Source organism: Pieris brassicae, chromosome 8 (assembly GCF_905147105.1).
Source record: "Pieris brassicae chromosome 8, ilPieBrab1.1, whole genome shotgun sequence".
NCBI classification, from domain to species: domain Eukaryota; kingdom Metazoa; phylum Arthropoda; class Insecta; order Lepidoptera; family Pieridae; genus Pieris; species Pieris brassicae.
Window position 1 is genome coordinate 724469 of NC_059672.1, and position 25299 is coordinate 749767.

The window sequence follows — 25299 nt, forward strand, 5'->3', positions numbered from 1 at the left end:
TTAATATTGGACGTCAAGGCAGAAAACAAAATACCATCTGTATCACCTCCATGTCCGTCATTCCACAACTGAGCGTTTCATAAGGCAGTTTTAACCGCGTGCCACCACTATGTGGAACCAGCTGCCCACTGAAATATTTCCGAACCAAATCAACTTAGGGACCTTCAAGAAAAGATCATACCAATTCTTAATGGGCTGGCAACGCACTTGCGTGCGTGTGGGCGGGGCTATTGCTTAACATCAGATGAGCTTCCTGCCCGTTTGCCTCCTACATAAAAAAAGACTAAAACAAGCGAAATTCACGTAAACAAACATGTCAGGCCAACTACTCGTAAAAACATAGTTAAAGAAGGGCTATTAATCTGTCATTACGTCCGTAAAGTGTACCATAAATCACGGATAGTTTTGAACTATCGAACAGGTCATCTTGCCCTTGTCAATGAAATTAATGTGATCCTAGGTTAACCCACTGACAATGTGACCGAATCTGGATAATTTATCAATGTCTCTTTTCAGGTACAAACTAAGATAGACCATAACCTTATCGTTTACGAACCGATTCATTATCGAGGAATATAGGAATTTGTTACTGCTCCACAGCATAATGGTGAGCCAGGGCCAGTTACTACCACAACACACACACACATTACACACTTAAAAAGTTTCCCTATTATTTTTTACTTTTTTTGTTATATTATTATTGTGTTTCTGTGTGTGACAAACTTTATAGAAAAAAGGCTAACGTAGATATATTAGGTAGCTAATAATAAAGAAAACTGGATTTAATATGTGTATATGTATAAAAGTTTATTTATTAAATTATCTCAATGTTCTTATTATATTTTAAACAAAAGTAATGTCACGTTGAGCTAAACTAGTTTACTGGATTTGAAATGTTTTTCAAGGTTTAAAGAAAGGTAGTCCTTCCTACGTGAACATCCGAGTCCAACACGCGTCGTCGATTTTTGTGACAGACATTTCGGTTTTCCCACGATATTTTCCTTCACCTTTTACCACGTAATTACGCACATCCAGAAATCCAGCAAGGCCTTAGAGGCGCTTAAACCCCGGCTACCATCTTGATAATATTTAGATATATATAGTTGAAAACAGTATTATCATAAGTAAGAATTTGGAATTAATTTCCAGACCCAATAGCCAATGCTAAATTATGTAAAGAAGTGATTTGAATAAACTACCGCAACGGTAAAATCGACCCTCATTTTGAGACATGTTGGCCCTTTATCAAAACGGGAAAGGCTCTGCATACATTTGTCCCGTTGTATATTTTCCTGACCCTTTCCATAATAGAACCTTACATTGCTCTCAACATTTGTATAATCGTACCTTTTGAATGAAACATGTAACGTTGAAAATATTTTTCTTATTCGTTTTAATTTTTATTTTTGTCCAGTTTGAAGAACCAATTAAAATGCAACTCATAATGGAGCTAGATACTCATTGTTATATAAACTACTAAATTGTTATGGTGAATAAAACGTAGAAGCAAAAATAAAGCCGCTAAAATCGGTTTTGCGTCATCATCGATACGACTTGTTGTAGCTTATAATGATGGGCAAATGTTAAGGCAAGAGACGCGCTGGTAGAAGTAAGAATACGTGGTTGTGAAACGTACGGTTGGACTGGTATTAGATCCGCCAAGGTGGTTTTTAAAATTTTTGCAAGATACTCGGCAATTCAAGTTGTTCAAGCCAACATTTGGCAATAAAAAAGGAGAAAAAGGAAGAGTTTACTGGTAAATAATGAATAATTGGTAAAGTGATTTTCTTGTGTAGTTGCAATTTTTTTTATAAATTTGATTGATTGATTCAAAATTACAGTCATTATTAAACAATCATCAAAATTTTAACCAACGTAAACGATATACTAACATAATATTTCATACATATTAGTTTTACTGTTTGACGCAAAATATCTATCTTCAGATAATCCTTAATAGTGGCAATTTTACCTGTAGTAGTTGAGCACCTGCGCGAAGACACCTGGGTGCCGATCAAAGAAGTACTCATTAAGAACAGGATCGTAGTTGGCGAGCGCCTCCGTCAGTCGTGACAGCCGAGTCGCTGGGATCTTCTTCAAAGTCGCTTTATAAGTCTCATGTCGAATACCACCCACGTTCAGAACCACGCGGTTTTCCGCGTCCATATTAAGAAGATTCATCCCTGAAACAATAAGATTTATATTGTGGGTTATATGGCGAGTTGGGGGCTACTCAGTAAAAAGCGATTGTAAATAAAAGAAATCCTTAAAACAGACGATAAATGTGTCATGTTTCATCAAGATTACAACAATTCTAACAGACGAACATTAAGACAAGAGAAAAGGCCGGCAATGCAAATGCGAGCCATCTGGCATGGTGTCCATATAAGTTAATTTGGCTCATTTGGCCCCCTATTCAATAAAAAATAAAAGAGATAAACTATTCGGAGACTAATTCTTAGAATTAGTAGCTTGGTAAGGATCTACACGAAGATGTTAATGATAAGCACAGACGTACTTGCAACTTCCTCGGAGCTTGCAAAGAACAGTTGTATGGGGCGCTATGGAGATCGACTTTGACCTCGTCGCCACATTACCTCAATATATTCATTTTCCGATCTGAATCTCACGTATGGTGGCATTGCTGGCGGCTATTTTAATTCTGTAACAATAAAGAGCACTATTAGATATGTACCATAAGACAAACACGTCCTTTCCGGGGATAATTAAGAGTACTGTTTCCCGATTAGAGAAAGGGCATACTCCATCAAGGAGTATGCCCTCAGTAAAACAATTGCCAATAAAGGGTTCGCAGGTCTGAGGTCTTTTCTAAAGTGGTACTCTGGAAAAACTAATTGGGCAGTAGTTCCCAAGTTCTTTAGATGGACGAAAAATATGTGAAAGTTTTAAGATATTTTAGCTGCCTTCAGGAGGATATTTTTATATAATTTGGAAATAAATAAAGTCTACATTACTCAATGATTTTGTAGCATCGTAATGATGAGAAAGTGTTAAAAATGCAGTAGTTTTTCAGTTTATTCGTAACAAGTATTATATAAGTATTTTTACAAAAAGTATTATTATGCATAATAAAAATTGCATGCATTTTGCGGAAAGCAATAATTATTAATGTTATTCTCACGTTAGAAAATCAACTAAAGTAATATTTATACTTTGTCAATCTTTCCTAGGTTTTCCAACAAAAAATAACCCTAACAAAGAACCTCGTCACCTTCTAAATCGATCGACAGCAAAGTGTCAATGTGTGAAGGTTAAATTGACGGTTAATTTTAGTTATCCATTTAAACGATTATAGTTAATTATTTATTTTGAATTAGTTATACAAGTTTGGGTTTATTATCGGTGATATGATAAAATAACGCAAATTACACTTTAAACAACAAACAAAAAAACTATTCGTTTTTAAGTTCCTAATTTGTAATCGTAGTTTGCTATTTGTAATTCCTATATCAAGTCATTAAAACTCATAGTTATGTTATATCCTTTTATTTAATAGAAAACAAGAGAAAAAACTTTATTTCACATAAGTAACAAGAAAAAGTGCCCTAACCCTGACACTAGAATTCCTTCTCTGAGCAGATAGTCTCATCCATTTGACAGATAAATTAGGAATTTTCTGAAGGCAGAATTGATAAGTAGACATTTCTGGTAGATTGTTTTAGGAAATAACTAAATAAGCGTTAATAGAGAGTCCTATCTTTATATTTATAATTCAACTGTACGTGTGTATATCAGTGAACTCCTCTTGAATTAATATATTTGTATGCAGCGGCTGCCTGGATGGTGTAGATTCACAAGTCAGACCTACAGATGGTCACTTATCTATACAGCAAATAAAAAGCTGGTATATATGCGCCCCACCTTAGTCTTTCTAAACTTATCATGCCCCATATGTAACATACATAATTTTTATATTAAAAAATTAAGGAACTTAAATTATAGGTTTTAGGAAGAAATTACTAGCAATTTTTAACGGAAGTCATATAATGAATACGGAAATTCAAATTGCCCCCTTAATAATGAAACTGCCCCGTGTGGGGCGTGGGCCCCATGTTGGGAAATACCACTTTAGTGAGTATGTTGAACGTTATAGCTCTATGAAAATGTTTATCAGAATAAACTTTCCGTTACTGTGTCATTATATATGGAGATTTCCGCTGATACGGTGTGGATTTAGCTATTTTTCAATACAATTTGTTTAAGTGCTGATTACGAATCACATTAATTCTGATTGGTACGCCGTGATTGGTACGTATGTTGCATCGTTTTCCTGTTAAAAAAATGTGTTCGTTTCGGGACGCCTGATAGAAGTGATTAAACTAATCGAAGTTGAACTATTCCATTCTGTCGTTCTGAGGATCATCTTCTGCTTTATTCATCATATTTTTTATAACCACTTTAAAAAAGAGTTACAGGTAGCAGTCAATGTCTATCGCACTCGTAACACTGAGTAGGGAGAGGGTGAATCGTCCGTCTGAAATACGTATAGCCCTGCTGGTTAGAGTAAGAGAGGAAGAGCCTTCCTACCGCTGTCGTATAAAAGGGCAAGACTAATTGGCGCCGCGAAGTTATCACTTCAATAAAAGAAATCAGTTGGCCTACAACTTTTTCACGTCTGGGCCATAGATTACCAGCCTCCTATGCCTGACACACGCCGTCGACTTTTTTTGGTCTAAAGCAAGCCAGTTTCCTCACGATGTTTTCCTTCGCCGTTCGAGCGAGTGTTAAATGCGCACATAAAAAGAAATTATATTGTTGCATATCCAGATGATCGAACTAACGACATCAAAGATAAGAGTCGCACACTGAATCCACTAAGCCAGCACTGCTCTTAAAATTAATAAACTGTTACTTTTGTATACTAACTAAAGTACTTTTTGGTCTCTGTCTACCAAATTGTGTTTACGCTACGATGAAAAAAGATACAAAGTTAAGTTAAAACAATGCAATTAGACTAATGTTATTTTATGAATTTCACAAAATTGAACACAAAACGACAATATACAATTTCAAAGTATACAAAACATAACCGAATTATACAAATATTAAATAAATTTTGGTTACAATACTAATAATGTAAGAAATAAATATAATATTAATAAAACTTTATTAATGACTTATGATAATGGTTTAGCGAAATTGATCTATCACTAGGGTTATTGTTTCCATGGTTTGGGTATCTTTTTTTTATAAAAAAGGGGCAAACGGGCAGGAGGCTCACCTGATGTTAAGTGATACCGCTCACTCACTCTCTATTCCGGAAGGCTCGCGCGTGCGTTGCCAGCTTTTTTGCAAGAATTGGTACGCTCTTTTCTTGATGGACCCTAAGTCGTATTAGTTCGGAAATACTTCAGAGGGCAGCTGGTTCTACATAGTATATAGTATTTCTGATGTACAATCCTCTAAACTTTAATATATCACAACAGCTGTAATGTAAAACGTATGTATTTTAAAAATGTAGATTTTGATGGACTTCAATGTTGACCTTTCGAGCTGCACTTTTCTTGTAAATAAAAAAATAATACAGTTGAAGAACATTCATTTCGCAAGTCCACTGCAATAGATATTGGTAACGTTTTAAAATTAATAATTAAAGTCGCTAATTAAAATTACGACCGTATTAATGTCTCAATGTCGTTGAAATGAGGTTCAGCGTCAGAAGTATGAATATATATATATTTCTTTCTGTTCTAAATTATATATTTCGTTATATGGTTCATGTAAGAATTTCTTTATTAGCACTGATAAATTAACACAGTTTTGTCTCTCTCCAAATCACTATGAAAATCATTTGACAGAACGGATTTTAGCTAAGCCATGTCTTAAAAGACAGCAAAATCTTCCCTCAAAGGCTGACAACGCATCCATAAATTTCATAAGTGCTTTTGGATATCCAGTAGGTTCGTTCCCAATCCTATAAAATACTGATTTATAATTATATGAATAAGTCTATTGAGAACCTGGGTTACATATTGTTACCATGACCCCGACTATTAACTAATTATAATGGGTGAAATTTTCAGGTTTAACCGTGTTGGAGTTTCGACGGACTACGTACGGAGTCCACTACGTAAGAGGTGCTGTATCGGGCACAGAACAAGACACGCTTTACAATATACACGGCCAACCTTCAGTGATAGAGAGGCATCAAGAATAATAAGTCATTAAGATTATATTTTATTAATAATATGTAAGAACAGAAAACCTTGATATATGTAGTGGGCAAAACAAATGGGAGACATTTATTTTAACCTTAACCACATCAATAATCATTTATAATCACTAAATGTACGCATCATGGATTTCTATTGATATTCGAAGTAGTCAGAATAATATACACGACTCGTCGTAGTAACAAATTACAAAAGGTGACATAATGGCCGCCCCACTTCCAACGACGGGAAGTTAGGTTAGGTAAAGGTTACGACACTAAGACTTTGACGTTTCACATTTGACATCTGTCGCAGTAATTCTCCGGCATCGTCAATATGTAATTTTTTGTAAGCGATATGTTTGTCTATTCTATCGCGGAATTGTATTGTTAAAACTTTAGTTTGCATAACCCGCTTTCATAGTTCATCAGGGTTGCTAGTTCGTAAAGTTAAACACTGTTTCCGAAAATTAATGTTGCCAGTTTCCAGCAGATTTTCCCTCAAGTTATTCCGTCAATAACGCAGTTTAAAACTTAAATAAACAAAATACAAGATCTAAGGCTTAATTACTTTTGACTAAGTTCAATAACTACAAGGTTTACAATCGTTTGTGTTCTGTGTGTTCTTCATATCTGTATGTTCTGTTAGTGGCAGTAAAAACAAATAAAGAATTTCTAAGTTTTGGGAATGTACTGTGTGGTCATCCTTAACTTCACCATTTCCCTTAATAGTTGATATTCTGTTTTGATTAAGTAAAAGAAGTTTTAAAGAAGACATAATAGTGGCCTTTACAATTGAAGTCTGAGAGCATATTGGGAGCAGATTGGGATTGGGAGCAGGAGAGAGCAGGTTGCTTCAAAAAGTTACTCTAATTGCCATCTTCAATGACATTATGTAGATTAATAGCACATGCTTATTAGAAACCAGGCCAAAATGAAAATATATTTCAGCTACTAAACTAAGCGGCAAACCGTGCTTTTAAATATTTGAATAATAATACAATATAAAAAGCAATAAATATAAATTTATTAGTTTCATTTACTCTCATTATAATATTAGTGTTACAACCTTTTAGATAATCTTTGATTACTTTTGATAATGAAATGGTCGATGGTAATTGCATACGCGCATTTTATAGTGCCGAGTGTTGTTCTAGTGTGTCTACATCTTACCTATAATTAAGTTTATAGTCTATGTATTACCTATATATCTTCAAACCAGCCTCTAAAAATGAAGTACAGTGCCATATACTTTTCTTGGCCGGTAAGAGCGGTGTCGGTGTCATAGATATATATAATAGTATTGCCAGTAAATAATATTTAACCATTATATGGGGAATAATTTGAAGTCATGCAGACTTACTTAATAATTTCTTGAAATTTCTTAATAAAAGAATACATAGAAAATACAATTCTAGGCTTAAATAAATGTTACATATACTTAGGAACAACTTATATGATATGTTTTGTTCCCTGTACTATTAATATAATATCTTTTAAGATACCTTAGTAATAAGAACCATTCGATAATTAAAACTTTGCCATTGTAATTAATAATGAAAGGAAAATAAACATTGCTGGATTTATCTACATGTTGGTAGATAGTAACATTATTTGTTGTATGTACCAAGAAATTGAGACCTAACTGACAATGTCAGTCCCAATTCCTGGCCAAGAATATTATGTCGCCACTATAACCAACTGTTTGGCTCAGATAAACGTCCCTATATAAGACGTTTGCTGTGCATGCTGTGAAGTATAAATATAATCAATATTGTGTATATTGCAATAACTTTTTTACCAATTCCTAAAAGACCGGCAACGCACTCGCGAGCCCTCTGACATTGAGAGTGTCCACGGGCAGCGGTATCACTTAACCTCAGGTGAGCCTCCTGCCCGTTTGTACCCTGTTTGACATATTGCCAACGTAATAATAATTATAATGAATACATAAATGTAGATTTAATCAACAAAATAAACAGGCTAACAGTCCCATTCTCTTGTTTCATAATCCGAGCCGAGATATCATTAGCGACGTAGTTTGCAAAGCTAAAGCGAAATACAACAAGGATTATTTAAGTTTTAATTAGTCTAATTAGATTAGTCTAATTAATCTTTATTTTCCTATATTTTGACATATCAAAATTGTGTTTCTCATTTAACTTACGAAGTTGGATTTTTACAATTAAAATTAAGTAGCTCTTATAAATTAATTAGTCCTGCAGGCAAGACAATTTAAGACAAATGACTTTTCTTTAAAAACCGCTAGTATAATTAACGTTTGCAATATATATGTGAAATTTAAAATACTGTACAATATAAAATGAAACTTTTAATTAACCTCCGACAATCTTCGAGTCACCGTTCGGTAGAGTGTTACCATCATGCGTTTATGCTTATCAAGTTGATAACGCATTTAAACCGCTTAATGAGATCATCATAAATTCTAGCTTATAACTTGATCCCAACAGTTATAAAAACACGCATTATAATCATTGTTATATTGTATTAATCATTCGTTAAAGATACAATAGATACATAGACAAAGTAGAACTTACAACACATGAACATAACCTTTACTCTTTGGCTTGCCATAGAATTGTGTGAATCCCCAATTCAATTAACATCAAGGTCACATTTTACTACCGGGCCAACCTTACTTTCGTAAGCTAACTGGGCGGAAACTTGTATAGTTTTTGTTCTAGCGACATTGTTTGTATCAATGTGGAATATATGTAATACACCACATACGATACAAAGAGGCGATGGAAACTTGGAGGAACTGGTATTGGTAACAAAAGATCACGGCTATTCACCAACCAGATGGACCGATCAAGTGAAAGACTCGTCGTCTGTAAAACTATACACTGTTATAAGAGAGCCACTGAATAGGAACGCGTGGAAGCAGAGTGTCTGCTCCAGATGCTTCCAACCACGACGCTCAGACATGAGCAACCGACTCATGAGACATAAAGAAAGACTCGAGAGAAATAAATAACATATACCTGTGGCTTTACAACCCTTTATGGGTCTGGCCCCGCGTACATTTGATCGTGGTGTGCATTTTTAATCTATGTTAAAATTAGATATATTACATATTTCTATTTGCTCTTGGATGTTACTCCTAAGTGGCAAACAAATACAACAAATGCTCTCACAACGTTTAGAGAGAAACAAATCTTAATTTAAAATGCTCGCGTCTATTTCAAATAGAACAGCGAAACATACATACCAAAAATGTTATAAGTAATTCCTCTTACAAAGTGATGTGTTTCGCGAAAAAGCCTGAAAAATGAGGTTTCATTTGAAGTATCTTTTAAACGCCCCGGGAAAATGAAAACGAATGGTGACAGGATACGTTTTAATGGCCAGGATAATTGGGAAATTTGAATACGTTATTCCGGCAAGAAATATTAACCGAAGCGAATTAAGCATTCACATACGTGTCGGTGGATGTTAGAATTTTTATTATGTTAAGCTTATGGCAATTTTGATATAAAACGAAGTATGAAACTGTAAAATTTGAGAAATTGACATAATATGATGTCTCATCGCGTATAGATTCTATTGACTAATCACATAGAATAATTATTAGCATTGTTAGCTTTTTATATAGACGATGGGCACATTCCGATGTGGAGGTGACCAGATAACGCAAAAGCGTTATGGATGTCCTGGTGCATGATCTGTAAATATAAAACAAGATCAAACTTTGCTTGATTGCTTGATTGTTATTGGTCAGAACGGATGCTAAGTTATGGGGATACGATCGAAATTTTTACAGGACCTGGATCTCAGATAATACAATCCATAAAGATCCAGTGGCACTAAAAAAGCTTCAAACCTTTGGCATTACGGTTAGGAACGCGTGATTAATGCGATTTAGTAAAAAAAAGTAGAAAGTTACTTTAAATCAAAACACACGAATGTTGTATAATATTTTTTTTTACAAATAGATGTCTTTCTGTATTCTTAAGATTCGGTGCAAAGATACATTACTTCTCAAACAGTAGAGTAGAGTTAGAGTAGGTTAGTAATGCATATCAAGTTTTGAAATTATTTAAAAATCTAAGTGCTTCTAATTATCATATCGGTTAGGTCTGCAGATCGGATATCTAGAGTGGTCCATCCTAAATTTATATAGCACAAAACATATATACAACCCTTAATTATCATCCCTATTATTAATTAATTAAAAACTTATGACTTGAACTTTGACATGAGATAAATTTAGAGAAAACCCTAAAAAGTTTTCATTCCGGAAAACCGAACAGTCTCTGGGGTAGCGTAGCAAAATGTTCCATGTACTAAAAAGGTAGCATAAGTAAAATCACAATAAGTAAAACGAAGTTCGTGGGTCAGCTATTTGATATAGTTTGTCAAATACCCCAATTACTTGGTTATCAGTTTCTAATTGTGAGGCAAAGACATGTGGGTCATAACAATAGGTATTGTTCCTATCGCACTTGAAACCCCATTCCCGTTCATTGCTTGGCAAATTGAAGTTGAGTGCTGTTAAATGGGATAATAGGTTATAGGAGATATCCCAGCTCAGCATAAATTCAATTTTTGATGATAAATATAGGGTATGTTACTTAAGAATGTCACGAAGAAGGAGAAAGAATGTTTGAGTTTCAGTCTATTCGTTAAAAATGAAATTTTTATTCATATTTTGCTAAGGATGAGAACAAAGTGAGTCCATAACGACTCTCAACCTGGAGGTAGTTGGTCCCCGGCAGTTCGCCATTGGACTTTCTTTATATGTGCACATTTTAATATTCGTTCGAATGGTGAAGGAAAACATCGTAATCACATTGCCTTAGACTAGAAAAGTTGAAGGCTGGCGTAAGGAAAAGGAGGCTGATCATTCACTTGCCAAATAAATTATCAGGGAACAGATACAGAAATCTGAGGCCCAGACCTAAAAAGGTTGTAGCGCCACTGATTTTTCTACAATACCAAAGTGAAAAATCCCTCTGAAAGTCTCGAGGCAAAACTAATAAATGGTTGTGGCGCTACTAAAACATATTATACTTATATGATGTATTTAATTGGATTCAATTTCTTATGGTATTATCCGTTTATAAGGCGTGCGTGATTTTAGAATCTTATTACTTAATAATAACTAGAGTAAAAGCGTCTATACACAGCTTTAAAACTAGTGGCTATATCTGGACAATGGTGGTAATTTTGATAAACTGCGTTTTCGTCTGTCTCAAACTGTGCTTATACGATCAAAAATTTGACAATTGGACAGATTTCAGATTTATGTTTTATTAAGTTAAATCAGTGTTGTAAATATGAAACAAGAAGATCTTTCTAATCGTATACGATTGCTTAGCGTAATGTTTTGGGAATGAACTACCAGGTTCTGGATGACAGAGTCAAAGTTTATACGTAAATACCTACATATTATTTTCAGAAAGATATAAAAACGTGGTTGAACTACGCTCCTTTAATGCCTTACTTCATACAAATATCAAAATACAAATATAACTGCCTACTATCATATTCATTTTAACACAGTTTATTAATTTGATCCCTGGATATATTTTCCACCAATTCTTGTAAAATTTTGCCGAAATTTTTGTCATCCGGCTCACCTTATGCTATGTGATACTGCCGCCCATGGATACTCACATTGCCAGAATTGGTACGTTCTTAAAGGACTCTTAAGTCGATTGGTTGGGAAATAATTCAGAGGTAGTGGTGGTACGTACGCCAAAAACGCTCAGTTGTAGAACGATGTCGAAATTATACGGATCGTATTTCCTTCCATCAAGTGGATTCTGTGGATTGATCTAGATTTAGTTCCATACCAAGAACTTTATAATTCATTGTTTTCTGGATATTAAATTGTCAAGAAACTTCTATCGCATTTATACCTAATCACTCGATGTCAATATATCAATATATAATATAATCAAGACAATTTTTTATTTAAGTATCTCTTCGTGTATCTCTATAAGTTCTTGTACCATTAAAATATATATTGTGTTTCTTTTATCAGTGTGCCTAACGTTGGCAAGCTATATTCAATAATATAACTACAATATATGTATATAATTTGATGGTGTAATCTAAGCAGCGATACAAAAGTAAATTTGAATAGATTGCACAAAGCAATTTTAGTACCCATCTCAACTCAACACGTTTAGCACCTATCGGAGAGCCTTCGTAATTTGCCATACTCGTAACATTTAACAGCGTCGTTTCAACAGTGCCTATAAATAGGAATTGTTAACAAAGACTTGACTTGGCCTTAATTTAGCAATTTACCAAACTAACGTTCTTAATCATAAAGGGATTAATTAGTGAATAGACGTTTTTGAAATTTCTTCCGCAAGAGTATGTAAAAAACTGTAAAATAGTATACAAAATTATTCGAAACCTTTAAGGTAACTTGCTTGTCCAAACCAATCCAATGGTATGGTGTATGTTGCACCACTATTAAATTTTTATATAGGCTATCAAGCTATGTAACACACTGCCGTCAAGGAGAAAGTTATTAGAATTTAAAACCAAGATTCCTTTTGTACCATGCCTCAGCCTAATCCTAGGTAGGCCTCATATTGCAAAACACTGCTTTGCACTTTTAGACCATAAGCTTTAACAACAATTATAAAGAACTTACTCTTGTTATTATTATGATTTAATGATAAGAAATTATGACATTTGCATGCCTATTTTTATATGGTTGATTGTTAAATAATTAATCAAGCTGAAAGTACATATTTGCAAATAAAGTATTTGTTATTATTATGTTTAGTAACTGTTTACTTATCTCTTTGAATTAATCAGTCCTAGTAGACTGTGTCACACGGGCTTAAGCCGAGTGAACACAGTTTTTTGTAGAAATTTGCGGGTTATTCTTGTCATGCTTATAACTGCTTGTTGAAAGATGATATCAATGGATTTACTATAGATGATATAAAAGCTAACAATTTGATAGATTCGCGGTACTGTTGGGATTATTTCGGTGAATTGGGGATTATTTATGATTGTTATGTTGTCATTTAATATATTTTTAGCAGTTTTTTTTTAATATACACTCTTTAACAGAATGTGAAATATTATTATAATAACTTATTTTCAATGTCTTTACATCAAACATTATCATCATCGTAAATATTATTAAATTACGAAGAACCTTGCAAAAGTATGTTCTTAAAGAAACGTGAATCTCAAAGTTGTCAAAGTTTAGCTCACCCTGGGTAGTTGTTATTCCGTTGCCATGACAACCGTGACATGCGCCGATGGCCACCCCCCAAAAACCCTTGTTACGACACGTCAATGGAAATTAGGCTATGTCAACCCTTACGATCAATTTGTCTCGGATTTTGGGAATCGAATTGCTAGAATTACAAAGGTTTAACCTTTGAAACATTGAGTGTATATGAGTTCGAAACGAACACTTGCTGTAGAATTATTTTACTGTATAAATAATTATTTATATATATATTTCGTAACCCTACAGCCAAAAAAAACCAAAAAAAAAACAAACAATTATAGTCAAAGATGGAATACATAATATTTACAAAAAGGGTCAAATATTTACAAAAGATAATAATAATTATTCAATACGTTTAACTTAGTAATATCTAATCTGGCGGTGACGTATGATTGTTTAAAAGTGAGGGTATTTACGTGATGGTGTGTATGCTCGCGATGTAGGTGATTTTAGGCTATGGATAATCTTAATACTAATTTTAACCGTATTCCGCGATAGCTTTAACAAGTCAAAGCTTAAATATTGGTCGTTGTATGTCCGGGCTGCGCGATGCAATAAGTTTTTTGCATAGTTAGTGTTGGTGTGAGGAATGAAACAAAGCACGACTACATGTCTTGTAGGCAGGAACATGGAAGGACAAATTGCAATTGATTTTATTTGAGATGATGTCATGAACTTAATAAAAATGCTACTAATTTAAGCTAAAGTTATTGTTACATTTATTTAACGCTGTGAAAAAGTTATAAATGAGTAGCGTCTGGCTTCAGAAGCACCAATCAATACGATGATGACTTACAAAACGCGTTTTTAAAGTTTTTCCCACCTCTGAACATACAACATCTTGACTTCAGCAAACTAGGGGCTTCAGCCCATCTAGTTTGATCTTGAACGGGTAAAGGATGCCTATAGTTTGGCCAGCACACTTATCTTCCTCCACAATTGCAAATCATAAACCTCTTTTTGGACTTCCCACACCTTTAATGCATTACTGACTGCAAAGAAGCATTTGAAATGTGGTTCTATCATTTCATGCTTCGTGTAAGCTGGATCCAGAAGGTTCTTAAACGAGTTAGAATGTCTAAAAAACTGATGCAGAGCAATGGAAAGTTGCGTACCAGGGCCACGTGTTGCACCATGACCGCTTCCAGCTCATCACCGAAAAATCATGTCTTCGCAACGTGGACGGGTATTGGGACTGCAAAGATGCTGTACCTGGCACAAGACACGCTTTAAGATACTAACGGTAAACCTCCAGTAACTAAGAGGCAATAAAAGAAGAAGACTTATTAGGCAGTTAAATCTAATAATACTTTAATAATTGTGGCGGAAATCTCTTAACTCTTTGGTTAATCCGAAAAGAGCGGTATTTTAATTACGCAAACCGTAGTAATTTGAAAACCACCAACTGAACCATTTTAGATGGAATGTTAATCTGTAATTTGTTCTTTAACAGCGATGTACTAAAAAAGTCTCGATAATTGGAGGTAAAAAAAGCTTTTCTACGAGTTAATATAAACGTTATTTTATTTCGAACTCAAAATAACTTTATTTACATAGTTAACCAGGTACTCTTATGAACCTCGTCATAAAAGATGTTAAATTTATTCTAAATTTACGTGTATGGTTTGCAAGTCAACCTGCAATCAGTTCTACTTGATATCATTCTTTATGACTAGCGGCACTAAAACTATAGGTTCAATGTGTCAAATGAATGTAAATTTGGGTTTTGATAATGCAATAATGAACATTTCCTTTTGAAAAGGGCTTGCCTCAGCGTCATACCACATTTACCACGGAGTATTCAGAGTAGTTGTTCGGATTAATAACTGCAGAGTTCCAAAATCACCTCAACGACCGTCATTCCACAACTGAGAGTTTTTGCCGCGTTGTAATCAGATTCCCAATGAAGTATTGCCGAACCAATTTGACTTAGAGTCCTTGAAGAAAAGAGCGTAATAATTCTTAAAACGCCGCTCACGAGTCCTCTGACAATGAGAGTGTCCATGGGCGGTGGCATCGAATAACATCAGGTGAGCTTCCTGACTGTTTGCACCTTGCACCCAATAGAATCTACATTAATGGTTCATCTATCAAAAAAGTGAAAATAATATATTTATATATCCTTCCTATCAATAATAATCAAGATAGATGTACTATATAGGTTTCATTAACTATACTTTGAGTTTAAAAATACTTCTTTCATCCGCATAAATCATGCCAACTCATAAACAAACGTAGGAAGTAAATAAAATTGGTTTAAAACAAGTAGCTTTGTTTACGTTAACGCCCGCAAACGATTCCGTAATCTGTTACAATTGTTTGTTTTATGTATTTAAATACAAACGCGTACCACAGTTTCATTTCGGACACCATTGACAGACAGAGTCATTGGGAAAATAACTATTTTTGTTATTGTGTCTGTGACAATGTGTCTCTTTGCGTTTTGTATAAATTGTACTACGGTAAGCGTTCTGAAGAAATGTTTGGTTTGATGCCGTAACAATTCAAAACTTCATCAACATCACTTTCATGACTGGTAGTCTTCCACAGTCACTTTCACAAGGCATTTTATTTTGCAAACTAGCGAAATGTGGACTCGACTCCCGGTAGGAGTCTCCTCTGAGAGACCTCCAACTATTCAAAGATGGAGTGTACTCCTCCCTCAAAGGCTGGTAACGCACCCACTAAAAACGGGTGTCCATAGGCTGTGATGACTATTATTAATAATAAGGCTAACGGCAATTTTTTTTTCGCTGGCTCTCACTTATCTAATGTAACTCGTTTGTTTGGGCTCCACATGAAAATAAATACATAAAAAAAAAAATATTACAGACTTATGGCATTGATCCGTACCATCCCCTACTGTACCCGACATTATTTATCTTGGGGATAGTGGGGTACAATAAATAAGACACAAACTGGGACTCACTACCTACTATCTACTTTTAAAGTCTTGCGGGAGTAGTGAGCAACCCAAGTGTTCTCCAAGAACTCGGGATATTTGTACATTGGGGATATGTAGGACGGCAAAGGCCATGGTTGTTTGCGATACCAAAAGCTAGAACCAGTCTGTTGCACAGATCCCCGTTAACAAAGACGTTGCACTTATTGAATGCTGTCTTTGAAGCTATCGACATCTTTATATATTTGCAGATCATGTTCACAGTAGCGATATTGAGTATCTTATGTATTTAATAAGGATATTGACATATTGGTTTAGTACTGTATTTTTGTGAATAAATAAATTTAAGTGAAATGAAAAAAGAAGATTATGTTAAGCGTTGGAAATAATAATTGTATTGTTTCTAAGTCAGGAGGCAAATTAAATGAATTTAAAGTGCTAACCGTCGTTCATAGACACATGTAACGCCGGTAGGCTCGTGAATACTTTGCCAAACTGTCTGGGAATGACACGCTATTTGTAGAATTTCCTTAAGTCGTATTGGTTAACACCTCTGACGGCAGCTGGTTCCAACAACGGGATGCGCGGCAGAAACTGTCTTAAAAATCGCGGTGTTTAAACGTATAACTGCTACATAGCAGGTTGTCTATCCGCATTAACTCTTTTTTTTATATGAGGTGGAAATGCGCTTGCGCAGGCCCACGCCAAGTATCTCGAGCTTGACGCGGGGACTGTGGGGCTGGATCTACATTCAAATCCCTCTGTTATTCAGGGGGTAGCGAGACCTTACCCATTAAAAACACCTCAGCCCTTCACACGCCCTTAAGATGGGCCCTCGGGGTTGGCCAGCATTCTACCCAATGGTCCCCCTTGGGTAGAATGGAACTTATATCCAACATACAGAGCTCATTCAAGACCTTGGCAAGACATTCCGGGCCATCCGCATTAACCCTAAATGTCTCATCGCGTGTGATTTACAGTTTGTATACGCTAATCTGTTATATGTAATCCGTTCAATGAGTCTCTATTTAGTCGGCATTCTGTGCCTTTCATAAAATAATCTACACTTCAAAACGATACTTTCTACGTCCTTATATTTGTTTTATTGTCATTTTGTTACATAGCTCGCTGTACATCTAAAAAAATACAAAAACAGTGACTTACATATACAAACTAGAACAAACAGACCTAACGCTAAAAATTGCATAAAAATACCCCAGTGTGTATGTAAAAATTATTTGAATAGCAAAAATGAATATGTATGTGGACGCGTTGTCAATAATGTCGGTCGTATTCAGCATTTTACGTATTCGGAGGAACACCGCGCTGACGCTTGCACAAAGTATCAATTTCAGCCTGTCCGGTCGCGATAGGGGTGTCACGTGTGACAAAATATATTTATTTTAATACTATCATTTTTTATATGACGACACACAAACAACACAAATATATCCATCCATGTATGTGTAATAATAATGGCAGTGAGTAAGCAAATTAAAATCACACAAAATTTAAAATGGTTTTTTGACGCAAGACATAGTATATTACAGAGGGAATAGGTTGATGGTTAGGGGCGGCGGGTAAGTTTAACAATTTAACTGTTGTGACCTGTGTGGTGTCGGCAAGGAGAGGTCTGACATCAGTGGAATAATGTATCATAAGTTTTTATAAGTGTATTTGTTGTACTACCCTAAGTGTTTTAAAACTAATTTACAGTCAAAATCTGTTTGACGAAATCGCAGGGACTACTCATTATCATTTTTTTTAATTTCATTTATTGAGAAAAATTTACATCTTATAACTGACTTACTCACTAAATAAAAGTTCATTTTACGTCATTAAACAAATATTTACATACAATGTACTAATAATTAACTTGATTGAAAACAATAAATCCATTTTAATACAACTAATTATATACTGTACTATAGTTTTATTTATTAAACAGATAGTATACATAAGATACATAAGATATAGTATACATATAGATACAGAAGATTAGTTTAATGGCTTAAAAAGAACTGTATATTTACTAAGTAAGCTAGTCATTACCTGTTAATCTTTCTCAATAAATGAATTTAAAAAAATATATTATCTGTTACTATGATTATTCCAACAGAAAGAGCTAGTCGATACTTTTATACTTTGTTTAATATCGTGAACGTAACTTAAACGTGTGTCGGGTCCGCCAGTATTCATATATAATATTTGTTTATATAATATTCACCACTGTACAACTTTGGTAAGACACAGCCCTGAAGTATGAATTTTTTGGTAAAAACTCCACCTGTCAAAGTAGCCGTTTCGCAGCGAAAAAAGGCACACATTTGGTTTATGTCATAGAAAATTGAAAATTGTTTTTACGAATAGGAATCGAGAGAACGGAAATTGGTTGTCACGAAAAGAATTAGAACATTTTCATTATGTTCCCTCAAAGATTTAGAGCGAAAATTATTAGGTTGACATTTGCTCAAGTAATACTTGCTCGCACGGATATGAATTAAAAATGTGGAAACAAAAATAATATTCACAATTGAGACTTATAGTATGGTCCAAAGGAATGGTCGACGAAGTCATCAATGAAGCAAACGCAGAAATGTGTGTGTATGTGTCATTGGGGGGAAGGAACTTAAACCTCAATGGTGCCCAAACAGAAAAAAAATACATAGTTTTTGAAATTTAATACTATCGTAAATGATAGCTAGAATCAAGACATTACTTTCCAGACTAATAAAAAAAAGGTTTCTGTTGAAACCGTGTATCTAATTTGTTTTATAAATGAACATAAACATTTATTTATAAACAAAACAGTTATCCCAAAAAGACAAATAAATAAAAAATATAAACAGCTCGTATTAGAGTACGACAAAACATTAAGTCCATGATATGTTTAATATTAGTAAAATTAGCATTAGTATAACACGACCTCCGACGGTGTGAAGGCTTTTCCAAATTCTTCCACTTGTCACTCATCCTCCGCTATCCCTTTTATTCATGAAACAGATATATGCAAAGAAATGTTTCCTCGGAGTGGGAAATGCACTTGGATATTGCTCCATCACCAAAATAGTTCTGTTTTAAAGAAAAATATAACTTCATACACTCATGTATTAAATAATATTTTCCTCCATTCAATAAAACTTTTGTGATCAATCGGCTTTTTGTCATATATTTCTGGTAAAATAGAGATTCCAGTAATATAAGTAAATAAGAACTACAACAGCTAGAACAACGAACATCCTTACGTATTATAAAATTAGTAACCCAGGCCACGTCTGTATGAACCCTGAAGACGATAAACTCAAAAAGTACAGAATAAATTTATAAATAAAAAAATTTAAGGCCGTTAACGCACTTACTAGCCTTCCGGTAATGTGAGTGTTCATGGGCGGTATCTCTTAATATCAGGTGAGGAGTTAAACTCCTGTTTCATTAAAAAATAACAATAGATACTGTGATTTCCTTAAAAGTTATTGTATAATTAATAATACTATTTTGTAAATTGACTAAAATACAACAATTATTAATCATATTTTTATATTAAAGCATTTGTAATCATATTTTTACATTTAATATATTTATTCACGAATTTTCAGTAACACACATTGCTTCAGTAGAGAAAATGTTATTTCAAATAACATTACGAAATATAAGGTAAATGAAAAACCAGATGGTCTACATCAGTATAAGAACACTAACTAACAATCCACTCTAGTGCTACAGTTCTGTTACCAAACAGTTGTGATAATCGTCAGCTTTGCCCATCATGGTATACCAAAGTCGATTCTCCTGGAGAAGAAGAAGACTTTCCTTTGCTTAATGGGACGGACGGACGGAAAGTTCTACTTTTTTGCATGCATGCATTTTATCGTTTGTAACGTTGTCTATTTATTAGATAATTCTAAGTCCACAGGCAGGCTCACGAGCTATCTGACATTGACAGTGTCTTTGTGTTCTGCCCATATGCCCAAGTAAAAAAAAACTCACATTTACTAGTTGCGGCCAAATGTAACATTTAAGAAGCCTGATTACTAACGCAATGGAAAGATTTAACAATTGTATATATGTATGTATGTTGTGTGGGCACGGCTACCGCAGTTAGACGCCCATTTGGGCCGTTGTGCGAAAAGTCCTGGCTGATTCAGTCAGACTAGCTCCTTCTAGAAGATTCCTGGGACTTCGCTGTCTTCGCAGAGCGACCTCACTGCTGCGAGGATTTCTGTTCGTACGTGGGTGACTTCCTCTGCCCTGAAACAGCCTTTACACTGGGACTGTCCGACACGCCAAAGACAAAAAGATGTTTATTAAGGAAACAGTGATTTGACAGTCTTCTTTAGTTTCATTTAAGAGGCGGGCGTTATTCTATGCGGGAGCAAGTCAAGTCAAGTCAAATCATTTATTTCAATTAGGGCTATTAAAAATTCACTTTTCAAAGTCATAGTTACAAGTTTAAAATATTAAAAAAATATTCTAGATTTTGAATTGATTTGATAATTATATACGGACTAAAGTATTATGTAGATATATGGTGCCATATGCCTTAAACCGGAGCGTATCTGTCACCCATTTTTAGTTACTTAAGACTCCAGATATTTATACTTAGTTTGTGATAATTAAAAATGTTTAGGCAATCCAACTTCTTGATACAGGAATAAACCGCCTATAGAGAACAAAACCTTTTGAGTTTTAACTATACATATTTTCTACACTTTTTATTAAAATACGAACGTATACGTATAATATACGGTATCTCGGACACATGAACATAGTGTCAAAACATTACAGAACACTAAGACTGTTAATAAACATTATAAAGTCGCACTATTTTGTGAACTTTTTACTAGGAAAAAAAATTAAAGATAATGTATAAAAAGAGTGTTTATATTTTGTAGTAATATATGAATATTATAATAATATATACTATATTATATTATATAGTAATACTTACGAAAAAAGCTTATTAGCGTATGTCTTATCAATGTTTTTGTATTATTATCTGGTAATTCTTTTGAATCTTCAAACATTTTCCATGTACTGTGTACGTAGGAGGCTTATATAATCCTTAATATATTACCATTGAAGAATATACTCTATTTCTATTACGATAAAGTGTATATTAAGGTTACGTAGAAATATTGCGAAATAAGAATTCCCTTTTATACTAAAGTTATTTAGCGGTTGAGTTGTAATAGTCATTTCACTAGTATACTGGGGCTTAATATACAAAATAACGAACAAATTTTACGAACAGTTGGATTTTAGAAGACGCAATTTGTCATCCGTGTGGAAACTATGGCTCGTAGTTAATTTGATATAGAACCCGGCCAGCACATTTAATGTTTTACGGTCTTATAGTTGAAAAGCATTTAGTTACTTATTCGACTTAAGGGCCTTTTGTTTAATGAATAAGAAATTTTTCAGACACAACCTGTTTTCTTTGTTTGAATTAATTAATTGGAAATAAACGTATCTGCCTATATATTGTTGATAGTTTTAGGTAATCAGCCTTAACGTAACGGAACCGTAGACTGCTTAAGTAAGTATCGTCATAAAACAGTAACAGTGGGTGATATTTCAAACCAGAACTTCCGTTGATTATTGCCCCAAAACCCTGATCTACATTAAAATATTATTATGTTAAAACAATAAAAACATTGATAAGGTACAAGTGTTGATTAGTAATTTTCTCGTTTATATATCACTAGCGGACTCGACAGACGTTGTACTGTCTTAACTATGAATATTGATTTCGAATTGGTATAAATAACTAAAAATGCTTTATGATATACAAAATTCGTTGTTTATTTTTCTGGCGTATTTTTTTAAATTTTTCGATCGAAGCATTTGTTTTAAAGGATATTTTTTTACATCCTCTTTGACGATATTTGCAGCACGCATTCCTGCAACGTATTGTCAAACACCATAAGGTCATATCAAAAAAGTTTGAATAAAATAAAAAAGGAATTTGCTATTGTAACAAAAGTATTCTTAAAATTTCTTCTTTTTTTTCTTTCATAAGAACCTTCTCCTCACCATAACAAACACAACAACAAAAAAAGTCCAGCCGTTCACGCGTGATGCCGTAACCAAGCGAAGTAGGGATTCATTTTAATTGATAGTGTGGTTGGAGATTACGAACATATGTAAAACAAAGTTGTCGATTCAAAATTGGGAGATTTTCATAGTTATTTTGTGTGTTCTATGCCCTTTAGAACTACGTAGTAGTAAACGCAAAATTAGTAGAATTTTTGACGTACATGTTTACACTAGATTTCAATATTCTTAGTCAATCCCTGAGTTTGTAAAATTTCAAAAACGATTTATAAGTAAAATTTGGTATATCCAATATTAGGATACTTTTCGTTAGTACCTTAAGTGACATTTCATGTAAAAACAGATGAAATTTCAGTGACATTGGCTATAAAATATATATCCCTATCGTAATTCTTTTAGATTATCATAATGGATGATAAATCAGTAAAAAGGTCATTATGTGAAGTGCTAGCATTAGACGAAGATCACATCTGGCGAACCTGTTGCATTTGGCAGCTTCCCAGCTCTATAAGTATTACTTAATTCTTTGAAAGAAGCTGTCATTATGGTGATAAATCTATCAATTGAAAGTTACGAAAGAAAATGATACAAATGTTTATTTATTTTTAGGTAAAAAGCCGATTACTAATTTTCATCTTAGTAAAATTAAGGTTTACCTTTTAAAATAGACTTCTTCCGCAATAATTAGTGATAACCTTATAAATTTCAAATAGTGCATTTGCAGTATTGATAAATTTGACTGAATTTGTTGGAATTCCAATGAACCCCATAAACAGAGATTAAACGGAGATTATCTTCTTGATAAACCTAATTTTTGCGAATAATTCCCTGTATCTAAGTCAACACCTGCATACGTTCCTATGTGTGTACACCACTACCCTACGAAGATAATTTTATCACTCAGCTCCACTTTTAACATAAACGACCTACAAATAACATACATCAATTATTTCTTGTAAGTTAAGTTTAAATATAGACATTTTTTAGTAACACGGGGCAAACGGACAGGAGACTGACCTGATGTTGCCTCACATTGCCAGAAGGCTCACAAGTGCGTTGCCGGCTTTTTTAAACTGGTACGCTCTTTTCTTGAACCCAAAGTCAAATTGATTCGGAAATACTACAGTGCGCAGCTAGTTCCATTTGTGATGCGCGGAAAAATTTCCGTAAAAACTACTCGGTCGTTCTACGACAGATGTCAACAAGGTATATTGTATTCTGCCTTCATGTCTGATGATGAAACTCAGCTGCAGAACTCTGAACTCCTCTGAACACTAAATGCGGTAGAAGATGCAGAGAGACCCCACAACTTTATTAATGATGTGTTAATGCCACAAAACGTTTTAATATAAAACTTTTTTGCAACTATTAACTCGCCTTCAATATATCCCAGTTAATTTATGTTAAACTAAGAATAGATAATTTCTATTCGCTCATATATAAAGTGTTTATGAATAAATCGAAAACGGCCTTCGCTTGCCTAATGTTATTGAAATCGATAAAAAATATTATGTAGGCGTATCGACGTCATAATAAACTATATTGATGGGGTTTGTTAAATTTGCCTACACTACTATTATCAGTAACACATCAATACTCTAGTAGAAATAAATGTGAGTTTTTGGTAGATTAGATACTAATAATATTTAAAATACTTTGTGATACAGTTTTTTTGTACAGAACAGCTGTCAAAATGGGCAACATGCTGACCTGACGTTAAATGATACAGCCAACCATTGACACTTTCTATGCGAGAAAGCTCGCCAGTGCGTTGCCGGGCCCTTTTCTAGGTTAGTACCTAATATTAGTTATAAATATGAGAAACTACTCCTAAAAACCAAAATCAGCGTAGCGTAGCGTGACACAACTAAACGCTGTACAAGATTAATATATATAACCTAAGGCCGACAACGCACTCGTGAGCCCTCTTGCATTGACAGTGTCCATGGGCGGCGGCATCGCTTAAAGTCAGGTGAGCCTCCTACGCGTTCGCCCTAGTTCTAAAAAAATATTTTGATTCAAATTCGTTATCGTTAAATTGTTATCTCATTACGTCAAAAATTGAAAAGTAAAATGAAAAATATTCCTTTGCCAAAGATTACTGTACGCTTCGACAGAATCGAATTATTACAGAATTGTTGAAAATTGAGCATAATATTTTCTTTTAGAATTGCTTTACAATAGAGAATCGAGGTTATTGTAAGGAAATGGAATAATGTCTGGAACGTCAGAGCAGAACCGAGCGGACACCTTATTTCTTAAGTTATATAATGGTCTTGGGTTTCATTTAGTTTAGGAATGACAATGATATACCTACGATCTCCATGGCTCTCAGATTACATCAGTTTCCTTAGTAGTTCCTACATTAAGTCGCCGAATTTTAGATTAAAGATATGCCTGGTTTCGTAGGAGAAAGTGTTATTTGCGCAGATAGAAAAATACATGGCCGTGAATCCACGGTACGTCTTCAGAGCTAAAAGTTGCAATGCGTAAGCCGCTAGGCCACCACTGCTCTATAGTGGTATAAATTATACCAATTCTTCAAAGACCGACAACGCACTCGCAGGTCCGTCCCGACATGAGTAAGTAAAAGTAAAAAAAGAGTGCAAGAAATTTTACTTATAAGACTATAAGAGAAACAATGATTATTCGCCGGAAATGTAATCCCCGACCTCCAGCCTTCACACCGTGATACGTAGGTTACCTAAGATGATATAAAAAAACTTCTTTCTTCATGACTGCAAGTGTCATATCTAACTTAGAAGAAAATTATGAATAGCGCCCCAAGAGATAGCACACTTCAAACTTTTTCCATATACACTTTCTGAATACTTTCTTGGCTCTGGTATATTATTTATTCAATAGACGTGCAGCTCATGAACTTCCCCTGTGACCACATTCTTATTAGACGTTGATGTATAAAAATTTTCTTCAAAGCTT

General features: G+C 34.2%; 1 protein-coding gene across 6 annotated transcripts in view; it reads right to left on the minus strand.

Annotated features, from left to right (window-relative positions):
- The window catches only part of LOC123713398 (potassium voltage-gated channel protein Shaw-like), a 66567-nt gene that overhangs the window by 24290 nt on the left and 16978 nt on the right, over positions 1–25299 (minus strand). For 5 of the 6 annotated variants that reach the window (XR_006754181.1, XR_006754179.1, XR_006754178.1 and 2 more), the window contains exons 2-3: positions 2519–2662; positions 1973–2183 (exon numbers count right to left, since the gene is read on the minus strand). Coding sequence is in view for 2 of the 6 variants with exons in the window: in XM_045667029.1 (XP_045522985.1) it covers positions 1973–2181 (209 nt within the window). In the remaining 4 variants the exon portion in view is untranslated. The remainder of the gene's footprint in view (positions 1–1972; positions 2184–2518; positions 2663–25299) is intronic. The other variant, XR_006754180.1, reaches the window with a different exon arrangement.